Source organism: Urocampus carinirostris, chromosome 13 (genome assembly GCF_059441175.1).
Source record: "Urocampus carinirostris isolate Australia breed hairy pipefish chromosome 13, RoL_Ucar_1.0, whole genome shotgun sequence".
Taxonomy (NCBI): Eukaryota; Metazoa; Chordata; class Actinopteri; order Syngnathiformes; family Syngnathidae; genus Urocampus; species Urocampus carinirostris.
The window spans coordinates 2,308,128-2,334,642 of NC_142361.1; the positions used below are offsets into that span (position 1 = coordinate 2,308,128).

Genomic DNA, 26,515 nt, shown 5'->3' on the forward strand with positions numbered 1-26,515 from the left:
ATATATATATAGCATTATTGGTATTTTCTTTCTATTTCAGTAGAAGTATAATAGATGCATTTCCAAAGCAGTATTTTTGGAGTAAATATTTCTGTGGTAGCATTTTGTAATATAGTATTACTGTAGTACTATACTTTTTTTTTTTTTTTTTAGAATGATAGCAAAATAATATATGAGATCTCTGTTTTTAAGCACTATATTTGATGTTTGATTTTGGAGTTATTGTGTAGTATTTTAGCTGTATTTCTTTCGAAGTATTTTTGAGTGAACACACAAAGTGACAATGGGAACAATGTTGGCAACCAAAGGGTTAATCACTTTGCTGCTTAGCTCGCTTATGCCTTGGGAGAGCTCTGCACGGGCCACATGCGGATCAGGCTTTTTTATTCGGCCCGCAGACAAAAATGGTCAAAATATAATGACAATACATATATAATAGTAAATAAAGTACTGCTAAAAAACTAGGTGCCAACTTTGTCCCCATTGTCCCTTTGTGTGTCTACAACAAAAATACTACTAAAGAAATACTTTAAAACTCACTACAAAATTATTACAAATCTAATTAGAAGATTTAGTGCTTAAAAACAGGGATCTAATATATTATTTTTCTATCATTCTGAAAACAAAAATATTATAGAAATGCTACTAAAAATACTACTACAGTAATCCATCCATCCATTATCTGCACCGTTTATCCTCAGTAGGGTCGCGGGGATGCTGGAGCCCATCCCAGTTATCTTCAGGCAGTGGGCAGGGGACACCCTGAACTGGTTGTCAGACAGTCGCAGGGCACACAGTGACAGACAACTTACTTGCTCGTTCACATCTATGGACAATGTGGACCGGCCAATTAATCTGACATGCATGTTTTTAGGAAAGTGGGAAGAAACTGGAGTGCCCGGAGGAAACCCACGCAGGTACGGGGAAAACATGCAAACTCCACACGGGGAAGCTATGGTAGCTGGACTTGAACCCTGAACCTCCGCACCGTGCCACCTACTCCAGTAATACATTAAGACAAAAATACTGCTACAGAAATATTACAAGAAGAATACTACAAAAATACAACTACAGTAATATTAGAAAAATAATAAAGAAAAACAACAAGGATATTTCCTAAAAAAAACTATAAAAATTCCTCTACAGTTATACCATAATATAGAAATACTACAACATAAATATTACGACAGAAATACTACAAAAACACAACTACAGTAATACTTGAAAAATACTACACCTAACTACAAAAATTTTGCTCTGTAAATACTACAAAAATACCACAGAAATACTTCAAAAATACTATGGAATAATTACAAAAATCTGACTATGGAAATACTATACTACAAAAAAAACTTCAACTGAGAAATATTACGACAGAAATACCACGGAAATACCTCTACAGAAATATTACGACAGAGATGCTACAAAATACAACTACAGTAATAATACAAAAATACTACAGATCTTCTACAAAAATTATATTATGGAAATGCTACAAAAATACTACTTTGGAAATAATACGAAAATACGCCTATGGAAATAATACAAAAATATGAATATGGAAATACTACAAAATTACTACAAAAGTAAAACTACTCAAATACTACCAAAGTAAAACTACAGTAATACGACAAAGAAATACGACAAAAATATGACTGCAGAAATACAACAAAAATACTAAAATATATCAAATGTAGCACTTGCCCAATGCTGCCCGCCACTCCAAATAGTTGCCCCCCCCTGCACTTCACAATAAGGCGACATCTAGTGGTCAAATATTACACAATGTCCCTTTAAAAACATCTCTTTTATGTACCAATGGTCTTTTTATCTGGTATCAGTACCACTGACTCCTTAAGAGTTGAGTACTAAATCGGCCTGAAAAAAATGATGGTATCGCGAAAATATTTATACCCCTGAGCACCTAACTCCAAAATTACTTTAATCCCTTAACATTTAGATTCAATAAACAAAAATGTTTCTCTTTGATGTCACCAGTCACTGAAATACTCATCAGACAAAATCACGATCAGTCTAAAACAAGATACCCCAAAAAATACTATAACTCACCAATTACATCCCCTGGCTGTCATGAAATTCGCTGAATGTACGCACAAATGGCTTCATTATATCCAGAAAAATCCAAAGAATCCAACAGTGTAAAATATGTACTACAATGCCGACTGACTTAAAAAAAAAAATCTGCCTAAAAGCATGTCTGCTTTATTCAACATTCCTTTTTGTAATTTGTTCTTTTTGCTCCAAAACTTGCTTTTAAAAAAACAGACTGGTAAAATTATTCCTAATATAGTAGTTAGCCTTTGACCTTTCGATTGCCATCCCTCTCGGCTAATGGCAGGCTTTTTGCCAAGGTCCACAACCCGCATTTGCCTATACGGTCTGTTTGATAAAAGGGAGATCGCCTCCAATAGGTCCGACTATCCTCAGCCAGTAGTACCCGATTCAAATGATGATTTCCACATCAATTAGCTAATGAAATTTCAAACATAAATTTATACAATTTCCGATGTGTATTCAAATCTGAGCCGAAACTAAATGCGGGCAGAGCAATTTGTGATACATTTTTACGCAAGTGTGCATAATCATTGATTTGTCTTCTGGAAATAGAAGTCAAACTTTTAACAAGTCTTTGACAATGTCTACAAAATTGGCCCAAGTAAAATATAAATTGTTTAAAGTTTTAGTGTTGTAAACTGATCATCCCCAAATGGCCACATTTGCAAATGCCTTAAGCTAACCTTAGAAAAATGTGTAAAATACAATGTTTAGTTTTTCAGATTGTAATTGAAAAGGGTTCAAGCTATTGTTTCATCTATTTTCCAGGTAAGATGCCCATGCTAAAAAAAAATCAGGTGAGAATAAAATCCCTTCTATTTCTGTGTGTTTTAACGCAGTTAGTAGTACGTGCAGTGAATATTTCAGTTTGGGAAAAAACTTCAGAGTGGTACTATCACAGTCTGGCTGTCAAGTTGGGTTCTCTCTCTCTCCTGCTCTTGCTTTCTCGCTTTCAAAAGAGACCAGAACCGTCCATATTCTACAAATGGTTCAAGAACAGCATTTAATTTGCTTTGAGTATGTCTTGGATTGGAATTTTAGGCACATTTTACAGGAACGTCAGTGGGTTAAAAATGAACCTGATATGAATCAAAAGTTAAATTAGAAATAAACTGCAAACAAACAAGATTCCCACAACAGCACATTAGAACAAAGTAAGCAAACTCGTGCGTGAAGTTGTGCATCTGCCTTGTTTAAATGAGCTACGCTGTACAGATGGGGCCCCAATAGACAAACGCGAGCGGCCCGTCAAGGGGTAAGCTAATAAGTACGCGCCTTAATTAATTTGGACTTTAAACTGTAGCGCCGTGTCCCAGGTGTCAATGTTTTATGTGCGAGCTCACGTGCTCTTTATTAGCCACCAGAACGAGAGCATTGTGTTTTGTGTACTTTAGGGTACTTTAAGTACTTTGACCCCCCATTGCTTTCAAGATGCTTTAGTGGTTAGCTTCTACGGCTAACAACACTATTACCTTATAAAACCACGGTCTTCTCATTGGTGGTGTGTGAAGGAGCGGTCTCCAAGTACCAGGTATCCCCCATAGGAACACCTGAACAGCCAGCAGACCAGCTCTGATGGGTCATTGTGATATTCTAGGAAACTGCATTTCTAACTTGTGCGTTAAGCGCCTGTTGCTCTCAGAACGCTGTTATGGTTAGCTTATACGGCTGGGGACATTATCACCTTGTAAAACTATAGTGCTTTCATTCTGCGTGTGTAAAATAGGAGGCTCTAAGCACCAGGTAGTCCCCTTAGAACTGCTGAATAGTTCTTAGACAGGCTTTGAAGATAGCTTACCAGTGATGGGTCATTGTAATTTTTTAAGAAACTACATTTCTAACTGGTGTGTTGAGCACCTGTTGCTTTCAGAACACTGTTGTAGGTAGCTTCTGCGGCCAACGACACTATTAACTTGTAAAGCCCTCTAAAACGCCTGAATACTGCACGTGCGGGTTCTGAACATATCTCATACAGTACCATACTCTCTCACACATTATTATACACGCATACATACTACAATACTCTCATCAGAGTTTCTACGGGTGGTTGAAATCCTTGAAAAGAATTGAATTTTATGTGCTTCAATTTTGGGTGAACTGCGATTAGATGTTCACAATTGTTCTCATGTTTTCCAATAAGTCTGCTTAAAAATGACACCGACACTGCTCTCGGTGGCTTCACTTTTCAATTTCATTTCTTCGACGCTTGTGATTATTGGCAACTGGTATTAGTTGTTGTAGTTTGTAGGCCATTGTCCTATGAAGCGTAATTGCTCCCTAAGTGTCTAGCCCAAGAGGACAGGTGCATGCTCCAGCTTTACAGAGCACTAGGAAATGTGCATTAATGCAAGGATTACATATCATTTATAAACAGTTATCATAGCTTCTGCACAAAATTAAGGTAGAGTTTCCCAGTTGTGAATTTCCCTGCAGGGATGAATAAAGTATCTATCTATCTATCTATCTATCTATCTATCTATCTATCTATCTATCTATCTATCTATCTATCTATCTATCTATCTATCTATCTATCTATCTATCTATCTATCTATCTATCTATCTATCTATCTATCTATCTATCTATCTATCTATCTATCTATCTATCTATCTATCTATCTATCTATCTATCTATCTATAAATCGAAATGCGAAGAATTCTACAACAAAAAATGTCAGCTCCATATTACCGTGTGTATCATATTTTAATAGTATAATTAAGTCCAAACCTGATTTTTTTTTTATTTTGATGGTACTGAAGAAATTAGAAAATTGGCTTTGAATGTCTTTAAAAAGTGTCTCATACACACAATACCATATTCTCTCACACATAATGCTATACACACGCTACTATACTCTATCTCACATATTACTATGCTCTCTCACACAAACCACTATACTTTCATACAAATACTACTATACTCTCTCATCCACACACTACTAGACTCTCACTATACTAGGAGCAACTCCAGTTTGACGTCTCACTGTACAATATATACTGGACTGTCTCAGAAAATTAGAATATTGTGATAAAGTTCTTTATTTTCTGTAATGCAATTAAAAAAACAAAAATGTCATACATTCTGGATTCATTACACATCAACTGAACTATTTCAAGCCTTTTATTATTTTAATATTGCTGAATTTGGCTTACAGCTTAAGAAAACTCAAAAATCCTATCTCAAAATATTAGAATATCATGAAAAAGTATACAAGTAGGCTATTCAACTAATCACCTGAATCATCTAATTAACTCGAAACACCTTGCGAGGGTTTCCTGAGCCTTAAAAACACTCAGCTTGGTTCAGTAAACTAAATCACTGCTGATCTGACTGCTGTCCAGAGGACCATCATTGATACCCTCCATCAGGAGGGTAAGACACAAAAAGAAATTTCTCAAAGAGCAGGCTGTTCACAGAGTGCAGTTTCAAAGCATATCCACAAAAAGTCTGTTGGAAGGGAAAAATGTGGCCGGAAACGCTGCACAACCAAGAGAGATGACCGCAGCCTTAACAAAATTGTGAAGAAGAGCCGCTTCCAGAATTTGAGGGAGCTTCAAAGACAGTGGGCTGAAGCTGGAGTCCAGGTATCAAAAGCCACAGTTCACAGACGTGTCCGGGAAATGGGCTACAATAGCCGTATTCCCATGGTCAAGCCACTTCTGAACTCAAGACAACGGAAGAAGCGTCTGACTTGGGCTATGGAGAAGAAGCACTGGACAGTTGCAGAGTGGTCCAAAGTCCTCTTTTCAGACGAAAGCAAGTTTTGCATTTATTTGGAAGTCAAGGCGCCAGAGTCTGGAGAAAGGCAGTCAGCAATGGTTTGGGGAGCCATGTCAGCTGCTGGTGTTGGTCCACTGTGTTTCATCAAGTCCAGAGTAAATGCAACTGTGTACCAAGAGATTTTAGAGCACTACATGCTTCCATCTGCTGAAAAGCTCTATGGAGATGAGTATTTCATTTTCCAGCATGATCTGGCACCTGCCCACAGTGCCAAAACCACCAGTAACTGGTGCACTGACCATGGCATCACTGTCCTTGATTGGCCTGCTAATTCCCCTGACCTGAACCCCATCGAGAATTTGTGGAGTATAGTTAAGAAGAAGATGAAAGACACCAGACCTACAAATGCAAATGAGCTGAAGGCCGCTATCGAAGCATCCTGGGCATCAATAACACCTCAGCAATGCCACAGGCTGATTGCCTCCATGCCACGCCGGATTGATGCAGTAATCCGTGCAAAAGGATTCCCAACCAAGTACTGAGTTCATCAATTGACATTTTCAAATGTTTGATTTAGTTTTGCTGTTATAAAATTATTTTTTTTACTTGGTCTGAGGAAGTATTCTAATATTTTGAGATAGGATTTTTGAGTTTTTTTCAGCTGTAAGCCAAAATCAGCAATATTCAAATAATAAAAGGCTTGAAATAGTTCAGTTGATGTGTAATGAATCCAGAATGTATGACATTTTTGTTTTTTTAATTGCATTACAGAAAATAAAGAACTTTATCACAATATTCTAATTTTCTGAGACAGTCCAGTACATATAGATTAATATGCTTCGCCTTGGTTACCAAAAGTAACCAAAGTAAAACAACATTAGAAGGGGAGGTGATCATTACACTAGGTCTAAACATTACCTATAGTAATAGCAATTTTAATGGTTTAATGGTACCGTGTTAGAAGGAAGAGTAGTGTGGTAGTGTATTTGAGAGAGTATAATAGCGGTGTGAGAGTCTATAGACGTGTTTGACGAGGAGTATAGTAGTGTGTCTGAGATAGTGTATTATTTTGTGTGAGAGGCTATAGTAGTGTTTTTGCGGGAGGATAGCAGTAAGTGTGTGGGAGTATAATGTATGTGTATGAAAGCTTACTAGTGTGTGTATGAGATTATAGTAGTATGTGTGAGTGAGTAGTTTGTATGAGAGTATAATAGTATTTGTAAGAGAATCTAGTAGTGTGTGTAGGAGAGTTTAGTAGCGTGTATGAGACAGTATAGTAGTGTATGTGCTTGGGTATGACTATGTCTGTATGAGAGTATAGGTGTGAATGTGTGAGAGTATAATCTTATATGTTAGAGCATGTATGATTTACTTCTCAATCAGCCTCTCATACACACAAACAAACCCTTACACACAGTCTTCCCCACATTTCAAAGGATTACATTTCAAAAATATACACACAATCTGTGTTTTGTCACTGCTGTCAGTGGATGTCCTTTTCCACTGTGCTTTGAGAGACACACGCAGATACTCACACATGCACTCAAACACAAAGTAAACAAACCCACAAATGGAAAATAAAACAGCTGTTCTAAAACGTTTTTTTCTTCCGATCCTTATATGACTTATGGGGGGCGGGGTAAACCCTGAATAGTTAATTTAATGTTATATTTTACTACTTACTGTATGTGCCATGTGCTAGGGAAACTGTTCATATTTATATATGTCATTAGTTTTTTATCGTCCGAAAAAAAAGAAAAATACTTCCACATCTACCAAGTGCAATAATCTATGTCTGTAACCCATCTCATCTCATCTCATCAGCTGCACCGCTCATCCTCAGTAGGGTCGCGGGGGTGCTTGAGCCCGTCCCAGCAATCATCGGGCATTGGGCAGGGGACACCTTGAACTGGTTGCCAGCCAGTCGCAGGGCACACGGGGACAGACAATTCACTCGCTCAGTCACACCTAGGGACAATTTGGACCGGCCGATTCACCTGAAATGTATGTCTTTGGAATGTGGGAGGAAACCGGAGTGCCCGGAGGAAACCCACGCAAGCACGGGGAGAACATACAAACTCCGCTCAGTAAGGCCGGGAGCTGGATTTGAACCGACGCAGGAGGCTCCCAACGACCTCAGAACTGTGCCGCACATAAAGTATATAAACTATGGATGCACTGAAAGGAAAATTTGGATCAGAAACCAAAAATCTAAAAGGTAATATGCTCGGGTGAAATGCAAAAACAGCAACACAGAAAAGGTATATAAAGAAACATATATATATATATGTGTATATATATATATATATATATATATATATATATATATATATATATAGGGCAGCACGGCGGTACAGTGGTTAGAGCGTGTGCGGCACAGTTCTGAGGTCATGAGATCGAACCTCCTGTGTGAAGTTTGCATGTTCTCCCCGTGCTTGCGTGGTTTTCCTCCGGGCACTCCGGTTTCTTCCCACAGTCCAAAAACACGCATGTCAGGTTAATTGTCCGGTCCAAATTGTTCCTAGGTGTGAGTGAGCGAGCGAATTGTCTGTCCCTGCGTGCCCTGCGACTGGCTGGCAACCAGTTCAGGGTGTCCCCTGCCCACTGCCCGAGGATGGCTAGGATGGGCTCCAGCACCCCTGAAGGATTCCAGTTTTGTTTGGTCTAGCTTAGCCCCATTAGCAGTCGGCTAGCTGGCTAGCCTGCTGTGTTCATTGTTTTTTTTCCCAAGCTCGTGTTTGTTGCCCTGGTAGTTTTTTGTTTTTGGCTCCCGGTTATCCTTGCTGCTTACTACATGTTTTTGGTCAGCCAGCCTCCCTTTTTATTTCGCTGATCTGTCCCGGTTCGTCCTCTATACCATCTGGCTAGCCTGTCGTAAACATTTGGTATATTTACGGCTGGGTTCGTGTTTGTTGCAGCGGTAGTTGTTTTGTTGTTGCTCCCGGTTATCCTAACTGCTCCTGCCTGTTTTTAGTCAGCCAGTTTCCCGTTCTTTTCGCCTATCCACCCCGGTACGTCCTTTATACTCATGCATTTACACGATACCCCCTCTTTTATACTTTTTAGTTTATACCCATACTTTGCTAATATGTGCAGCTATAAATACGCCCAAAGTACTAATGCGTTAAAAACGATGCGAAGGAGGAGAAGTGATCTGTCTCAGCTGCTTTCAAAGAGGATGAAGGATTTTAGGGATATAAACACATGCTTTCAAACCCAAATTCCCCAGTAGTGTTTATTTTTGTCGAGGTGTGTGTGTTGCATGCTGCCATTCATATACAGATGCACACCTTCAGCCCTATGTGCAGAAGTAAGATCACCCACTGGGAATGAAATTAAGGCGGGAGCACTAAACTCCATTGTTTTTTCCCAATAGGAATTAAGAAAGCGCAATGTATTCTTATAAAGAACACCCTCCAAACCACTTCTACTACTCGTGAACCTTTTGGCCAACAGGTGATCATTTTACTGCACTAGTAACAAACAAATACAGTGTAAAACAGTGCGAGACCTCTTTTCATAAAACATTGATTCACTTCAATGCCTGATACTGATCTCCTCATTTATATATCTTCCCTTCAAGAGCTTAAGTGACCGTAGACCTATGTTAAAACTTGATTAAGAAGTACAAAAACAAGCTTGAGTCAGTGCAGATAATTTGTGCAAATGTCCAGATTTTAGTGTTGGGAAGTATTTCACCATTGTTCTTCTATAGTTGCAACTAACATTGATGTACAAAAGTTCAACTGCCACAGTAAAAATGTCTTACATAGGCAGTATTAGCTGTGTCAAAACAACAAAAACAAAAAAGAAAACTGGAATAATGTTTTCAAGGAACATGTGTCTAATTTTGGACACGTGAATAGAGGATTGCATAGTATGCCAGTTTGTTATTTGGACTACATTGCCTCACTGTTATTTTTTATGCACTGTTTAAAGCTTCAAAAATGTCGATCATTACTTTCCAATACAACGATTTTTAAAATGAGCTGTTTTGGGGTCAAAAGAATACTTGGGAATAATTGGGGTGCAGTTTGGTCATTTTGAGTCTCCGTAGTTTTTATTCCTTCTTTTCTTTTTAGCACGCGTTTTCAAATTCACTACACAATGCAGTGACACCTACTGGTCAAATTTTACACAGTGCCCCTTTAAAAAAGGCTTTTTCTCACAAGCAAACATCCACACTCACACACGCGATCACACACACGGTTGCATAGTCATTTGTTTAAACTGTCCTTACTGTAATGATTGGATGCAGGCGCTTACACATACTTTGCTTCAAACAACGGACTGCATGAACTGCATTTATTTAGCGCTTTTCAAATCACTGATCCTACAAAGTTATTTACAATGTACTTTACACTTACCCATTCACACACGCCAATAGCATAGTGTAAGATGCCTACCTGCTTATCAGGGGCATTAGGGGTTCCGTGTTTGGCCAAAGGACACTTCGACGTTTAACACGGATGCGCCGGGAATTGAACTTGTGACCCCTTGGGTCCCAGAGAAAAACATTCCTTCTCCTGAGCTACTGCTGCCCCAGACTACAGTACTGTCACATATAAACACATAGCACTGCCGGTTAGGGCGAGTGAGTATGTATGAATGAATATGTATGTCTGGAGACACACTCACAACCCGGGTCTGGAAACAATCTTCGTCTCACTTAGTGATGGAGCAAATATCCAGTTGCCATGACAATGCATCACACAAGCCACAGTGCGGGTCACATGCACTATGTACTCTACATCATTTGATAGTTTTTGTTTGGTTTGCACAATGATTAATGTACATCTGCGCTGTCTTGGAATGTGTGCGCAAAAGAGTTGTGTCATGCTTATGTCTGTCAGCTTCAACAGAAAATTCCCCGAATTTTGGGGGATTTCGCCCTGTAACTGATACAGACGATTTTCCACATGAGCTCACTGAATACCGGCCCTGGGGCGTTACTAGGGGGGAGTGGTGGGGGACACCACGCCCACGGAGACTCTGCCACCTGAAGGAAACTGGATGCAGTGGTGAGAGCAGTTTAAAAATAATGAAAACAGGCAAAAAAAATGGAAAAAGAAGGAAAAAAAGGAACAAAGAAAGAAAAGAAAGTAAACAGCTGGGGGGAACAAAATAATAAAAAGAAAAAGAGAAAAATTATGTTTAAAAATGCTAGGAAAAAAATTAAAAAGGAAAAGGCAAGAAAAAAAGAAATCTAGTTGGAAAAAAAACTAAAGAAAAAATGAAGGAGGAAAAAAGAAAGAAGAAAAAATAGTAAGCAAGAAAAAAGAAGTAAAACGCCAGGATTTTTTTTTTTTAAATGGGAAAAGGAATAAGAAAAAAAAGAAGAAAGCAAGCAGTAGAAACATAATAACAGGAGGAAAAAAAACAAGAAAAAAGAATAAGAAAGCAAGGAAATAAGAAACAGGAAAAAGAAAGTAATGGTAAGATAAAGAAAGGGAAAGAGAAAAGGCAGGGGGAAAAGGTTTGGGGGTCCCTTTCTTCTGCACAGAATGAATGCATGCATTGCATGTTGGTTTAAGATCAGGCGATGGTGTAATTGTAATCCTGTGCAGTCCTTTGAGACATTTTTGTGATTAAGGGCTATACAAATGAATGTGACTTGACTAGATTTGATTTGTTTTTGAATTAAAGTACCATTTATTTTTTCACTCTTCCGTAAACTTTTAACTTTTTTTTCTAAGCAACTTTAAAGTCGAATCCCTGCATGACACAACAAAATGTCTGATAAAAATACATATTTTTCAGTAGAACAAAAAATAAACATCAAAATACAAACATCAAACTGTACATTTTTAAAAACTTTTGTGCTTTTGTGGGTTCAGACTGTTTTTTTTGTTTTGTTTTTTCTGTTTGTTTTTTTCACGTGATGGCTTTGAGAGAAACTCGAAAATGAAAAAAAAAATACCAAACTCTTTGTGTACAACTTAGACTGCAATGTTACATCCACACAGGCAGACACAGATAGAAAAGGGGCGAGGCAACTGTTTAGTCAATAAAAATGCAGAACGAATTGCATGATTAAACTGCAAAAAGCAAACGACGATACAGTGAGGGATTACTGTATTGCCATCTTCAGGGGCGCAGTCACTCAGCAATATCTCATCTCATCTCATTAGCTGCACCGCTTATCTTCAGTAGGGTCGCGGGGGTGCTGGAGCCCATCCCAGCAATCATCGGGCAGTGGGCAGGGGACACCCTGAACTGGTTGCCAGCCACAGGGACAGACAACTCGCTCGCTCATTCACACCTAGAGACACGCAAGCACGGGGAGAACATACAAACTCTGCACAGGAAGTCCGGTAGCTGGACACAGGAGGTTCCCAAGACCTTAGAACTGTGCCGCACACGTGCTAAACACTGCGCTGCCGTGCTGCCCACTCAGCAATATTATCGTTTTAATTTCATTTTGTTTATAGTTTGATTTTAATTTGATTTTAATACTTTAATACTGTACTGTTATATTTGATGCTGATGATTCAATGAACTCACAGGGCAATTAATCAATGCCATACATTTTCATAATAGTTTGATTATTCCTCAGTAATTGCTACCTGACATGCCTCCTCCATTACTTTCACTTATAGGTGCCATTTATTTCTTATTCATCCTTCTCTGAATGTTTCATTTTTTTCTTTAAAAATTCACATAATGTACTCTGTTTTTAGTTAGAATTAGAATTGTCTTTATTGTCATTGACAACAACATAGTGAACATCGTTAACCCTGAGCTTAAATGTGGCATTGCAAGATAAACATGCCATGAAAGACTTGAAAAATAAGAAATGATAGCATAGTAAGATAAATATATTTCAGAGATGGTGCTTACAAAAATACCTCAGATCTTTCTCCTCCCTCCATCTCACTGTACCTGCTGCCCGTCTCAGCTCCATAGAAAGCAGAGCTTTCAGCTGCTCTGCCCGCCAACTCTGGAACTCATTACCACCTGACCTGTGGAATTCCGCCACCCTGTCCACCTTCAAATCTTACCTCCTTAGACTTGGCTATTCATAATTATCTACTCCACATACCGCCCCCTTTTTTTAACTTTGTTTTTATTTGCTATTTATAACTTGCTTGTTTTATTCTTGTTTTATTGTTGTTTGATATTTTTTGTACAGCGACTTTGGGTGTCCTAAAAGGCGCTTTGTGGTAAAATTTGTTATTATTATTATTATCATCATTATTATTATTTTAAACTGACCTTAGTTCTAAGTGCATCAGAACAATAGTGTGATGCAAAATAATAAAATTACATTAGCATTAACATATTTCCAAAATATACATCCATCCATCATTCCCATTATCTGCACCACTTATCCTCAGTAGGGTCGCAGGGGTACTGGAGCTTATCCCAGCTATCTTAGGGCAGTGGGCAGGGGACACCCTGAACTGGTTGTCAGCCAGTTGCAGTACAACGAAAACATAGAACCATTTACCTGCTAATTCACACCTAGGGATAATTTCAACCGGCCAATTAACTTAACATGCATGTTTTCAGAATGTGGGAGAAAACCCACGCAAGCATGGGAAGAACATGCAAACTCCACACAGGGAGTCTACGGTAGCTGGACTTGAACCCTGAACCTCCGCACTGTGCCGCCTACTCCAGTAATACATTAAGACAAAAATACTAGAACAGAAATACTACAAAAACACAACTACAGTAATACTTAAGAAATACTACACCTAACTACAAAAATTCTGCTCTGCTCGGAGGAAACACACAAGCATGGGGAGAACATGCAAACTCCACACGGGGAGTCTACGGCAGCTGGACTTGAACCCTGAACCTCCGCACTGTGCCGCCTACTCCAGTAATACATTAAGACAAAAATACTAGAACATAAATATTACGACAGAAATACTACAAAAACACAACTACAGTACTACTTAAGAAATACTACACCTAACTACAAAAATTCTGCTCTGCTCGGAGGAAACACACACAAGCATGGGGAGAACATGCAAACTCCGCACAGCACGGCTGGTAGCTGGATTTGATCCCATGACCTCAAAACTGTGCCGTGGACGCTCTAACCACTTAGCCGCCATGCAGCCCATTTTCAAAATAAGTGTTTAGAAAAAAAAAAAATATGGATAGAAATGACTTGACTTGATAGACATTTTTAATATATAATCAGGATAGATATTATTTTTCAGTCTTGTTTGCTATTTTAGGGTGGTCATAGCCCTGGGGAAGAAATTGTTTCTGATTCTGTTTGTCCTTTTTTAAAGTAATGTAGTTGTGTAGCGTCTGCAAGAGGGCAGCAGGTCAAAAGGTGGTGGTTGGGTGGAAGGCGTCTTATATAATGTTGTCGGCTCTGCTCTGGTATTGCGAGCCGGCAATGTCCTCCAGGGTGGGCAAAGAGCAGTTGATGATTATCTGGGCTTTGTTTGTGACTGTAGGCTTTTTCTGTGCTCAGTCATGCTTTCAGCGTATCACGCCATAATACTCCACCTGATTCCATAGAAGGACACCAGCAGAAATTGAGAAGCGTTAAGGGCCGTTTTTTATTGATGTGTCCATACCCCAGTGCAACTCCCACTTTGTCACTGATTCTTGACCATTATTTATAATAATCTGCCTATACTGACTGGAATTCATGCAACCTTCAACTTTACTTACACTGGCCACACTGCATCACAGCATGATAGAATCGCCTCCAAATTTCACTGTGGGTGAAGGGTGTTTGTCTTGGAATGCTTTTAATATTGAAATGCCTTTGCAACGTCCAAATACCTCAGTTTTATTGCTTCATTCTACACCTTATTTTAAAATGAAGCTGGTTTGAACTCGTAGAACTAAAACTCATATTATGATTGATCCCCTCTCCATTTTTATCCCTCTTTTTATCCCTCTTACCATTTCACCATTCATCTGTTTATCATCCATCATACCTACATTTTGTTTTCCATTTTAGCTGCTTTGAGCACAGCAGACTGTGGGTTGTTGGCTTGTTCTCCAGTCCAGAAGGTTGAGAACTATTGCCCATCTGTCTTAATGGGACAATATTAAAAGAGCTTGGGCACCCGTCCAATAGATTATTCTTTGTTTTAGTTTTAGTATGTGTATGTAGTCTACCAGATTAAGCGGTAGCTTTACTAACTAACCTGTATGCTCACAATGAGATAATGAGAGGGCTAACACAAGGCTTAAGCCGCCCTCTCATTTAAGTCTATGAAAGTGAACGATCTTTTCTTTTTGTATGTTTTACTTCTGCTGTTGTGTATACAAATCTGACGTTTCTCCGCTTTTGGTGTATTCTCATTTTGTCCGGGCATACATGTCATTTTAAGTTAATACTTAAAATTTCTTCCCGCTAATTACGTGTGCTCGTGTGTGTTTTGGTGTTGTGGTGACCTACAGCCCAGATTACAAGTGTGCTTTCGGCTGTTCTTTGATGGATTTGGATCTGTTTTTTTCTGGTCCAGATGGGGGAACAGATAAACAAATGTGCCTTGCTAAAAAGTATAATTTGGATGGGGTTTATCGACCCAGTCTTGTTGTCTCTGCCTAGTGATTCAATTTGGTGGATGTTTTGTTGGTTATTCGGGGATAAAATCAGTCCGAAAAGTAATGAGTGTATTGTGCAGGCGCCTGCTTTGTTCGGGTAGTGTTGTTTCCTGTCTAAAATCTGCCACTAGTAGTCGGTCCATTGCTCAGGGGTGGGCTGTGCATTTCACGCCTAGGCCTTCAGTAGTGCTACATATGAATCGATCCAACTCTCAATAACAATTGTATGGTATAAAACATTTACTGCAGCTACTACTGCGACACGTATAAATAAGGATCAATATAAGCCTCCAAAAAGTGCAATACTAATTCGGAATCATAGCCACATTCTTTCCTCAAGAAAATGTTAATTACTCTGTCGTACAGATTCTCCGTGGGTTCGGTTACATCAAGAAGTTCTTTTCTATCGCCATCAAAGCTAGTGCTGAAAGCCAAGCTTGCTGTATTTCTGGCATAGGTTTTTATTCAATTTAGGGATGAAAAAGTCCGTTTGACGGAAGCTGTGGACATGGGTATTTTTCTTTTCACCTTTTTGTTGGCAAGAGGGGCGATTACCGAAGTACCGTAAAAATGTACTAATCTAAGAAAACAGTACTTAAACAATAATGTGCATGTTTTGGGGTTGTGGGAAGAAATTAGATGTCTTGGATAAACCCTATTCAGGGATGAGGAAAACATGCAAACTCCACACAGGTGGATGGAATTGAACCCAGACCTCTGGACTGTGGGTACGTGCTAAACAGTCATCTACCGTACAGCTCCAGCCCCTTAACTTAATAATGAATTATTATTTTTTGGAGTGTGCTTGCAAAAAAAAAAATTAAAAAGGAAAAAGCAAGTTCGTCTTTACAAAAAAAAAGGTTGACCATTTCAAACACAATAAATGATGTTTTCATTTTTACTTTATATAGACTTAATTTCCTGTATGTTTTGGGTTCATATCTTTCATATTGAGGAATAAACATTTTCCTATAGAATAGAATTGTCTTTATTGTCATTGATATCAAAGTTGTGAAAAATTTACCGCAACAAGATTAGACATGGCACCCCATGCAATAAATATTTTGAGGATAAACTCCATGAGTAGAAATTTAGCGCCTTCATACTCTGTGTTGAAGATGGCAACAACATAACTGCATTTAGTCGTTTTTTGTAGGTACATATAAACATGTGCACCCTTTAGAAAAGGCGGTTAGAGGTTGATATGAGGCACAGATTGAGGTTTATATTTGGCAGTGTGAGTGACGCAGAGTGCTCAGCATTCTTAGGACCTTGGAATTATTCTCTATATTTAATGTGTAGCGGAATAATGCTGTAATGCATGTAGTAATGACAGTAACAAAATGTTGTCATTAACGCATTACAGTACTGGTGAGAGAAAAGTACTTCCTTTCGTTCATACAGGTTTTCTAAATCCTTGTACATCCTTTATTTTAAATGTTGTGTTTTGAAGTCTTGAAAAGTGCTTGAATTTGGCCATGAAAAATGTGTACAAATGCACTGTGATGCACCATGTAGTACCTACGGTTACAAAATTAGTTATTAAGGCGTTACAGTGCCCACTGCAAAGAAAATGCCGGGAAATCCCAAACTTATTTTTCCTCTTAATTTTCCAGCCTTTTCCTCACTTTTCTCTTTGCTTCCCTTTTTCTCTCCTTTTCTTCCTCTTTTCAACTCCTCCCTCATCTTCAGTAAAACCATCAAGGTGAAAATTATTGACGACGAGGAGTACGAGAAGAACAAAACCTTCTACGTCGAGATCGGGGAGCCTCACCTGGTGGACAGTGATGACTCCAAAGGTTGGCTGGCACCTACTTTAGCTATTCATGTCATTGTGTACCACATCTCCCCCTCGTGTGTGTTTCTGCTTGTGTTAGTTACAATCATTTGTATTGTTTGGTTTTATAGCATGCATGCATTTACCACCCCGTCTATATGTGTGTGTGTGTGTGTGTGTTTGTGTGTGTCATTACATGTGCCATACAGGAAGAGCATAACGGTTAGGATCTTAGACCGTGAAGAATACAATAAGCAGTCATCCTTCTACATTCTACTTCAAGCCCCCGAGTGGAGGAGAGGTACAGTAATAGGAAAGATGGTAAAGGTGTGAAGCCCACTGCTCCCCCTAAACTCCACCTCGTCTTCCTCCATAAGTCTACAGCAAGGAGACCTTAATGCATGAATGGCATTTTATTTAAAAAAAAAAAACATTTTACACCTGACAATATTTGATTCTAAATATGAACAAAATTCAAGCAAAGTCACATTTATTTGTAAAGCTGTTAAATACAAAGAGTCTCAAAGGGCTGCACAGGCACGCAATTATCGTCTTTACAACATCTACTGATCTCATACCTACACAAATGTAATGTAAGAAGTTTTTAGTTTAGGGCTGCAACAAGAAATCGATAAAACTGTTTAAAATTGACAATTAAAAGCGTTGGCAACTAATTTCCTCATAGATTTGTTGTGTCACTAGATTTATGAGCCACTAAGCATGTTAAATCAATGCAAATGAGTGCATTAAATTTTGTTGTGAAGTTAGAGTGTTGTAGTCCAACTTTGGTCCGGCACAGGGCTGCTCGAAATAGTCTTTATAAGAGTCTATTTTTTTTTTTTTTAATTTATTGCACATTGCATCATTACAAAGTTGGCACGAAAAAGTCAAACACTACAAAGTTAATCACTGTCAATGAACATAAAAAAGTGCAGAAATGCAGAGGGGGAAAAGAAACTGAAAATAAATAAATAAAATAATTAAAGGAAAAAGGAACAAAATAATGATAATGACATGTCTGAATCAACACCTTCTGCAGATTCTTAAACATATTATATATAATTTGCCCATTGGAAATGTTTATCATCTATCCATCCATCCATCCATTTTCTGCATCGCTTCTCCTCAGTAGGGTCGCGGTGGTGCTGGAGCCCATCCCAGCTATCTTCGTACAGGGCACAGCCTGAATGGTTGCCAGCCAGTCGCAGGGCAGACTGAGACAGACAACTCTCTCGCACACTTACACATAGGGACAATTTGCACCGGCCAATTGACCTGAAATGCATGTTTTTGGAATGTGGGAGGAAACCGGAGTGCCCGGAGGAAACGCACGCAAACACGGGGAGAACATGCAAACTTCGCACTGGAAGGCTGGTTGCTGGATTTGATCCCATGACCTAATAACTGTGCCACGGACGCGCTCACCATTCAGACGCTGTGCCGCCCACTGTTTATCTTATTCAAAGATTTAACCAAAATAAAAATAAGAATTTGCTGTCAAAATTTTGATAAGTGTGTTTAGATATCCTGGTAGATGAAAATCCTGCAACAGAACAGTGTTATATCTGTGTCAGGACCAGAACACAAACAGGACCCAATTGCGTTACGTTTCTCACAAGTTTTATTAAAGGAAAGAGGAAGGGCTGCGCAGACTATCTGGTGTGACAGGAAGCCAATCAGAACCCGCGGCGGTTGGTGCCAAATGAGCGGGCACAGCTGAGTCACATCAGTAATCATGACAATCTGTTTCAAACTTTAACATTTGATCAGAAAACAAAATTAAAAATTTGTTTTAAAAAAATCTGATTATTCGAAAAAATAATAGACGGATAACGATTATAAAAATATTCATTAGTTGCAGCCCTGATTTAGTCAACACTGTATAATAACGATATTATTACAAAGTGTAAACGTCTTACTGGTGGGTTAGTATTGGAAGATAAGATTCGATGACTTGATGTACGAAACAGTTAATACAGACTTAGACCAAGTATTTAACTTTGTGCAAATAAAATGTATTGAAAATGAAAGTCTACAAAAATAGAAAACAAAAGACTGTTGCAAACTGCCTCAAATTAAAATGGTTGTTCTCTCGGTCAGAATTCATGGGCAATAAGCAAACGCCAGTGTCCTCAATTTACAGGTTGACCATAGCGGAATTGTCCAGAGAAAGCTGGGTCTATTGCAGCACTTGATATAAGTAGGTGGCAGAAGGAGTAACAGGCTCTAGTGCATCAGGTTTTTTGCAGGTTGACTAACAGAAGGGGATTAAAAAAAAACAGAATGAGGAAAAATGCCACACCTTGATAAAGGACATGTCAGGAGGACCAGAACAGAGCAGGAGACCCCAGAGCGTTCGTACAATTCTTTTATTTGGGGAAGTGTAAAGGGTTAGCGGGAGACGCGATGACCGTCGAACGTCAGCAGCAACGCCGTGAAGACAACTTTGGAACACGTAGCCAATCGTAGCGTGGGACGGAAGCAGGTCGAGTTTACCGGGACTGGAAAGAAGATCGTAGCGTGGAACGGAAGCAGGTCGTATCGGAGGCAGGCAGAATCAGGTAAACAAGTCAAGAAGGCACAGGTAAATCAGGAGAGTCAAACGGGGTACAAAAGTAATCCTCAGACGAAGAGGTCTCGACGTAGCGTGCTTAAAAAGGGAACATAAACCAATCAGGAAGCGCATTCCAGCGAGTCAGATGATTACCCCAGGTGGCTCCACTTAGGTAATCATGACAAAACCCCCCCCTCAAGGGACGGTTCCAGAAGTCCCCCACGAAAAAAATAAACCCAAGACACGTCACAGGGAAACACAGGTAAATCAGGAGAGTCAACTCAGGACAGGCAGAATCAGACAGGACAGGCAGAATCAGAACCGGCAAGACAGGACAGGCAGAATCAGAACCGGCAAGACAGGACAGGCAGAATCAGAACCGGCAAAAACAGGAGAGTCGACTCAGAACAGGCAAACAGGACAGGCAGAATCAGACAGGACAGGCAGAATCAGAACCGGCAGGACAGGAGACTCGACTCAGAACCGGCAAGACAGGAGAGTCGACTCAGAACCGGCAAACAGGACAGGCAGAATCAGAACCGGCAAGACAGGAGAGTCGACTCAGAACCGGCAAACAGGACAGGCAGAATCAGACAGGAAAGACAGGAGAGTCGAACAGGCAGGCCGGAGAGTCGAACAGGCAGGCCGGAGAGTCGAACAGGCAGGCCGGAGAGTCGAACAGGCTGGCCGGAGAGTCGAACAGGCAGGCCGGAGAGTCGAACAGGACAGGCCGGAGAGTCGAACAGGACAGGCAGGGGAGTCGAACAGGACAGGCGAAAACAGGACAGGTGGAGTCGGACTGGCAGGCAGCGGAGTCGGGCTGGCAGGTCGGGGAGTCGGACTGGCAGGCCGGGGAGTCGGACTGGCAGGCCGGGGAGTCGGACTGGCAGGCCGGGGAGTCGGACTGGCAGGCCGGGGAGTCGGACTGGCAGGCCGGAGAGTCGAACAGGCAGGCCGGAGAGTCGAAAAGGCAGGCCGGAGAGTCGAAAAGGCAGGCCGGAGAGTCGAACAGGCAGGCCGGAGAGTCGAACAGGCAGGCATGGGAGTCATTGCGCAGTCATAAGGCCGAAGGTGCCCTGTCAGTGTTGGGCACCGATGAAGTGGCTTGATGGGTCATTACTTTGGAGAGATAGGACCAGTCCCGACCCAACAGATCCCACTCGAGCCGTAACTGACTCACTTGCTTAGCCAATTTCGCCACGTCGGAAACGACTTGCCGAACTGCCCATTCTAAAGGGGAATTGGGCTGCTGGTTCTGGCTTTCATAGTCATAAGGGGGTCCATCTTGGTCTGAGGATTCTGTCAGGAGGACCAGAACAGAGCAGGAGACCCCAGAGCGTTCGTACAATTCTTTTATTTGGGGAAGTGTATAGGTGAAACTGGTGGCAGCAGTCGGCAATCTTGTACAGAACGGGCGGTGAAGGAGTGGCACAGGACGGCATGGGAGGCTGTGCATAGGCATGTCTGGTGGCAATCAGCCCCCCACTCCAGAAGCGCCCCTCACGCCAGTTGAAGTGAGGGTTGTGCTGAACCCACCAGGGATGACCCAAGACAAGAGGCTGGCTAGTAAAGGGGAGCAGTTGGTTCCCAGAAAGCCTCATCTTCACCAGCTCAGTAACGTCCAGAGCTCGGCAGGAAAGGGGGAAGAGCTTTAACCCTTAACCCGTAACTGACTCACTTGCTTAGCCAATTTCGCCACGTCGGAAACGACTTGCCGAACTGCCCATTCTAAAGGGGAATTGGGATAAAATCCTGCTTTCTTTTTTTTGATCTTTCTCGGTATTCGCTCTCTCTCACTTTTCATATACTGGGCTAAGGCCGTGTCGAGTATGAGGGCGGACAGGGACTGTGTGGAACTAAGAAGATGGGCCCTGGAGCACTGGACTATCCGGCCTTCGAGGTCTGGGTTTGGGCCGAGCTCAGTCGGACACCTCCAAACGTCTAGTGAGCTCCCCCTTTTGACGGGCATGATGAGACCCAGTATCCTTGCCCGAAACAGTATAGACAAAGGCCCTCAGACAGACGTTGATGGCGTTCCAACCCTACTGAGGATAAGCGGTGCAGATAATGAATGGATAGTATTACTGTAGTAGGATATCTGTATTATTTTTATAGTATTTTTTACATTTTCACATTGAAAGCAAAACAAATATATTAGGTGCCTGTTATTTGCATGTTGCTTGTTTTTTAGAAAAAAGAAAAATAATTATATCAAGTCGCAAAACTTGTAGGTTTCGCAATCAACGAGAATCGTGATTATATATCGAATCAACACCTTACTATTGTGATACAATCAAATCGTGACAGAAATATATCGTCCCACCCCTAACATCTTCCAGTTCTGCTTTCAATTTGAAAATCCTTTTGGTTTAAGTTATGCCTTCTCCTATTTCTCATTTTATAATACCTTACTATCCCGCCTTTCCTCCTTGGTTTCTCTTTAAAGGTTTGATGGAGTGGGAATCACACCTGACCACTCATGTTCTTGCCTTTCCTCCTCGAACTGAGTTTTTTCCTCATTTCCCTGCCATTCAGGAGCTTTCAGGTTGTCCCGTGTGTAGTGTAAAATGTCAGAGCTTTCTTATGTGACATTTATAAAATGTTCACAAGTGGAACATGCACAAAAGCACAAATCAATAACAAAGGCTGTGCCTTACTTCCAACTTTGAAGCATTGGGGGTACATTTACAGTAATATAGAAGCCACAAATACTACACAAAGCCTAAAAAACACTAATTTTGCGAAATTGTTCATGTTAGATAAACCTTCATTTTTTTTTTATTAAAAGGTTTCCATTAGCTCTTAGTCGACATTTATGGGTCATGATAGTGTAATCTGTTCGTTTTGCCACATTATTTCCGTTTACAAATAAACAGACTTGAAATTTTTTTCCTAATATGGTAGTTGGCACTCGCCTTTTAATTGACACCTTTTCCATGATGAGGGTCTGTTCATGCTAGTGTTATTTATGCACAAAGCGCGAAGTTCCATTAAACCTTCGTTGACAAAAATAACTTCAACACTCGAAAGTAACTGCAGGAGGGAGATTAATTTTAGGTGGTGTTTTTATTTTTCTATAGAACACAGGCTCTGGCATTATTTTTATTTCAAAGATTTTATCAAATCGCCAAACACCACACAGTGAAATAAAATGTGCTGAATAATTACCTTTTGTCTGGAGAGCCGATTTGGTGGTTTTATTAAATTTTGGTTCTGCTCTCTCAAGAAAAAAAAAATCATAATATTTTTGCTTTTACTGCTCTTTGGGACAAAAAGGTTCCCGACCCCTGTTCTAAAGAGTACACTCATAAACACCTGTCCACATGGCACCCACGCAAACATGTGCATGCAGGCAAACCAACAAACAACACACAAAAGAGTACTATGAGTGTTTTCTTTTTTTTCTAAATTGCTAAATTGACTAAGTAGGAAATTTGACCAAAATTACAATGCTCCAGGTAAAAACAAGGCGAGTTCCCTCTGCTGTGTTTTACCGGCTGTATTTTAAAATCAATGCGCGTGATTGAGTAAATGAAAGCAAGCGGGCATAGGAGCGCTAGTTATTGCGAGAGGGGGGTGGGGGGATTGTGAAAAATTATTATTATTGTATTATTATTTTTTTATCACTAAGACATTAAAGTATAGAGACAAGTGTTGTGTACTTTAATTATTATCGCCTGTGCACAGTTAGACTACATACCTACGTGACCTTTTTACTTATGTAACTATGTCAATGTTGTCATGCAAGTGTCCGTCCTTTTTTTAAGAGAAGCAAATTCTTTGGCTCGGCTCACTAAAAACAGCCAGCTCTTTTGACTCCTAAATGGCTCTTCATATTTTTTTGTTGCTTTCATTCTTATATAACCATTTATCATGTTAATAATAAAGTGAAATAACAGAATTATAATTGATATATAATGATCTATATATAAGGCGCACTGGATTATAAGGCGAACTAGATTAACTAGATTAAAGTGTAAAAAAGGTTCCAAATAAAAAAAAGAAAAAAGAGAAGAAAAGAAAAAAGCTGAAAAAGAAGGAATGAAATAGGGGTGAAAGGAAGAAACAGAGAAAAAAACAGGAAAATAAGTAAAAAGCTGGTTGTCACAAGCCAGAAATGGAGACAGGACCCAATAGCGTTCGTTAAACTCAGTTTTATTGAGATAGAGAGCAGTTTGCTTCAACGATCCGATGATCGTGGTAGCTGATGGCAGGAACGCTGAAGTGGCACTTCCGTGCTGAACGGGGATAGTCATGGGTGGCAGGAAAGCTGGTCGGTAGCCGGCACAGGGGAGCAAGGGTGATAATCGAGTCCAGAAAAAAGGTCGGCAACAAGTATCAGGCAGGAAACGGCAAAACAGGTCGATGGCCGGGACGGAAGAGCAGGGCAGAAACGGGTCCAGAAACAGGTCGGCAACAGGTAACAGGCAGGAGAAAAACAGAGCAGGAGATTGTCGGAGGGTACTGTGCTTGCCTAGCAAAAACGTAAGTTCGCAGGACGGTCTGGCAGCTTTCTCTTGGAAGCCGGGGGTTTAAAAAGAGTCCATGAACCAATCAGCGCTCAGGGCTGTTGGCGCCAACGGGGCATTCGCAGGTGCCCCAAATCAGCAATAATGACATAAGTAAAGAAGAAAAAAGCATTAAAAATTCAAGTTTTTGGAGTGTCTGATCGCTACTGTGTTACATTCAAATTATTTGCAAATTATTTGCAATTATTTGAATGTGACTGAATCTTTTTGCCAACATTGTAATTCCACTAAAATTTGTAAAAAATACAGTTCTCTACTATGAAACCAACTAATGGAATTCACAAAATGTTAGTATTAGAAAACAAAAGATAATAGTAATATTTGTGTAAAAACAACTGGCATGTGTGGGCCGTGCAAACTTTCAAATATAACATTAGCCAATTCATTCAAATTTGAAAAACCTGTTAGAGTTGGCAGAAAACCATCAGAATGTAATTGATTAAATCACAGGTTTTGGACATGTTTGATCATGATTTGGTTGCCACACTTGAGATTGATAGACTTTGTGTGATTGCTCAAACCCGTTGAAGCTTACAGGAAACATTACCGAGGACTGCTTCCCAGCCAGTCGCAGCACACTCTGAGACAGACAATTCATTCACACGCTTATTCAAATCTAGGCACAAACTGGCCAATCAACCTCTTGTTAATGTTTTTTCAACATGGAAGGAAAACCTGAGTGTCCAGAGAAAATCCACGGAGGCACTGGCAGAACACAGAGATGCCGTCTGAACTGTAAAGCACACTTGCTAACCAGTAAGCCACCATGCCTTTAGCCGTAACCAGTTACCACCCAGATTACTGACACCCAAAAGTAGAACGTTACTCTAAAAGTAACTATCCAGTTACAAATTACTGTGCATAATTGCATAGAAGCTGACCCTCTAAAACTGCTTTTAAATAGCTACATAAGAAAACCCTAACCCCTAACCCAGGGGTCGGGAACGTTTTTCACTCAGAGAGCCATAAAAGCACAATTTTTGGAAATTGGTTTCAGTGAGAGCCTATAATATATTTTAAGACTGAATTCAATTAAATGTGAGCATAACAAGCTTCTTAATTTATTATTTTAAATAATGTTGTTATAATACTCACCATTATTGCGACTGAGGGTTTTGTAGTCTGGTTGGTACTTGGTGAGTTTAAGCTTCATGCAGGCATTGAGGCTTTCATCCGTTAAACGTGGTCATAGGTTGGACTTGATGTTTTTGAGATGTGAAAATGACTGCTCACATGAATATGTCGATCCAAACATTGTCAATACACCAATACTCACACGCCTCAGTGTGTGGTATGCGACTGGAAGCGCGTTCCAAGTTTTGAGAATCAGCTCGTCTTCGTGTTGAAGTTTGTTCATTTCTGTCCACATGTGCTTGCTCGCCAACTCCGCTTTCTGTCGTGCAATTCTTTTCAACTCTTCTCAATTGTGCGAGTACCGTATTTTCCGAACTATAAGGCGCACCATGTTATAAGGCGCACCTTCAATGAATGATATATTTTAAAACTTTTTCCATACATAAGGCGCACCGCATTATAAGGCACTACATTAGAGGCTGTAGTTACATTATGCAACCATTAGATGGTGCCGCGCTGAAGGGAATGTCAACAAAACAGTCAGATAGGTCAGTCAAACTTTATTAATAGATAACAAACAAGCTTTCCACAACTCCATTCACTCCCAAAATGAATAAACAGCTGTTTTATTATTTTCTCTGAGGTAAAGCATTTTCATGACACATCTTTAACATCTTTGAACAACAGCAAGGCATAACATTTTACTTTTCCTCCATTTAGTCAACACGCAAAAAAACGTCTGATACTGTTATGGTAAATTAAACGTTAGTGCAATCGCAATATAGTGACACTCGTAATGTGCAAAAACAATAACAAGTGCAAAACAATAACAATAAAGCGATAACATAATAACTGTAAAATGTAAAACGTAAACACACAAAAGAAAAACATAAAGCTCACTCTATCAGCTCCTCATCTACGAATCCCTCGAATTCTTCTTCTGCAGTGTTCAAATTGACCATCTCAGTGAATGGGCCATCCATCACGTCCGGCTCCGTCTTGTATTGTACTGACACTTCTACTTGCAGCCATCTCACTTTATTGCCACGGAAACTTTGTTTAGTCTTCTTTACTCGGCGCAGCTCATCCTCATGCTTCCTCCACTTCCGCACCATCGATTCATTAATGTTAAACTCTCTTGCTGCTGCTCTATTTCCGTGTTCTACTGCGTGACTGATCGCCTTGAGTTTAAACTCTGCGTTGTAAGCGTGTCTCTTAATAGGAGCCATTTCAGGGTCTTTATACAAACGCACAAATAA

General features: G+C 40.1%; 1 protein-coding gene across 2 annotated transcripts in view; it reads left to right on the plus strand.

Annotated features, from left to right (window-relative positions):
* slc8a1b (solute carrier family 8 member 1b) overlaps nucleotides 1-26,515 on the plus strand; it is a 213,727-nt gene that overhangs the window by 148,669 nt on the left and 38,543 nt on the right. Inside the window, exon 5 of one of the 2 annotated variants that reach the window (XM_088351428.1) lies at nucleotides 17,015-17,121. In XM_088351428.1, the coding sequence (XP_088207554.1) occupies nucleotides 17,015-17,121 (107 nt within the window). Of the gene's footprint in view, nucleotides 1-17,014; nucleotides 17,122-17,308; nucleotides 17,401-26,515 lie in introns of both variants that reach the window. The other variant, XM_088351429.1, reaches the window with a different exon arrangement.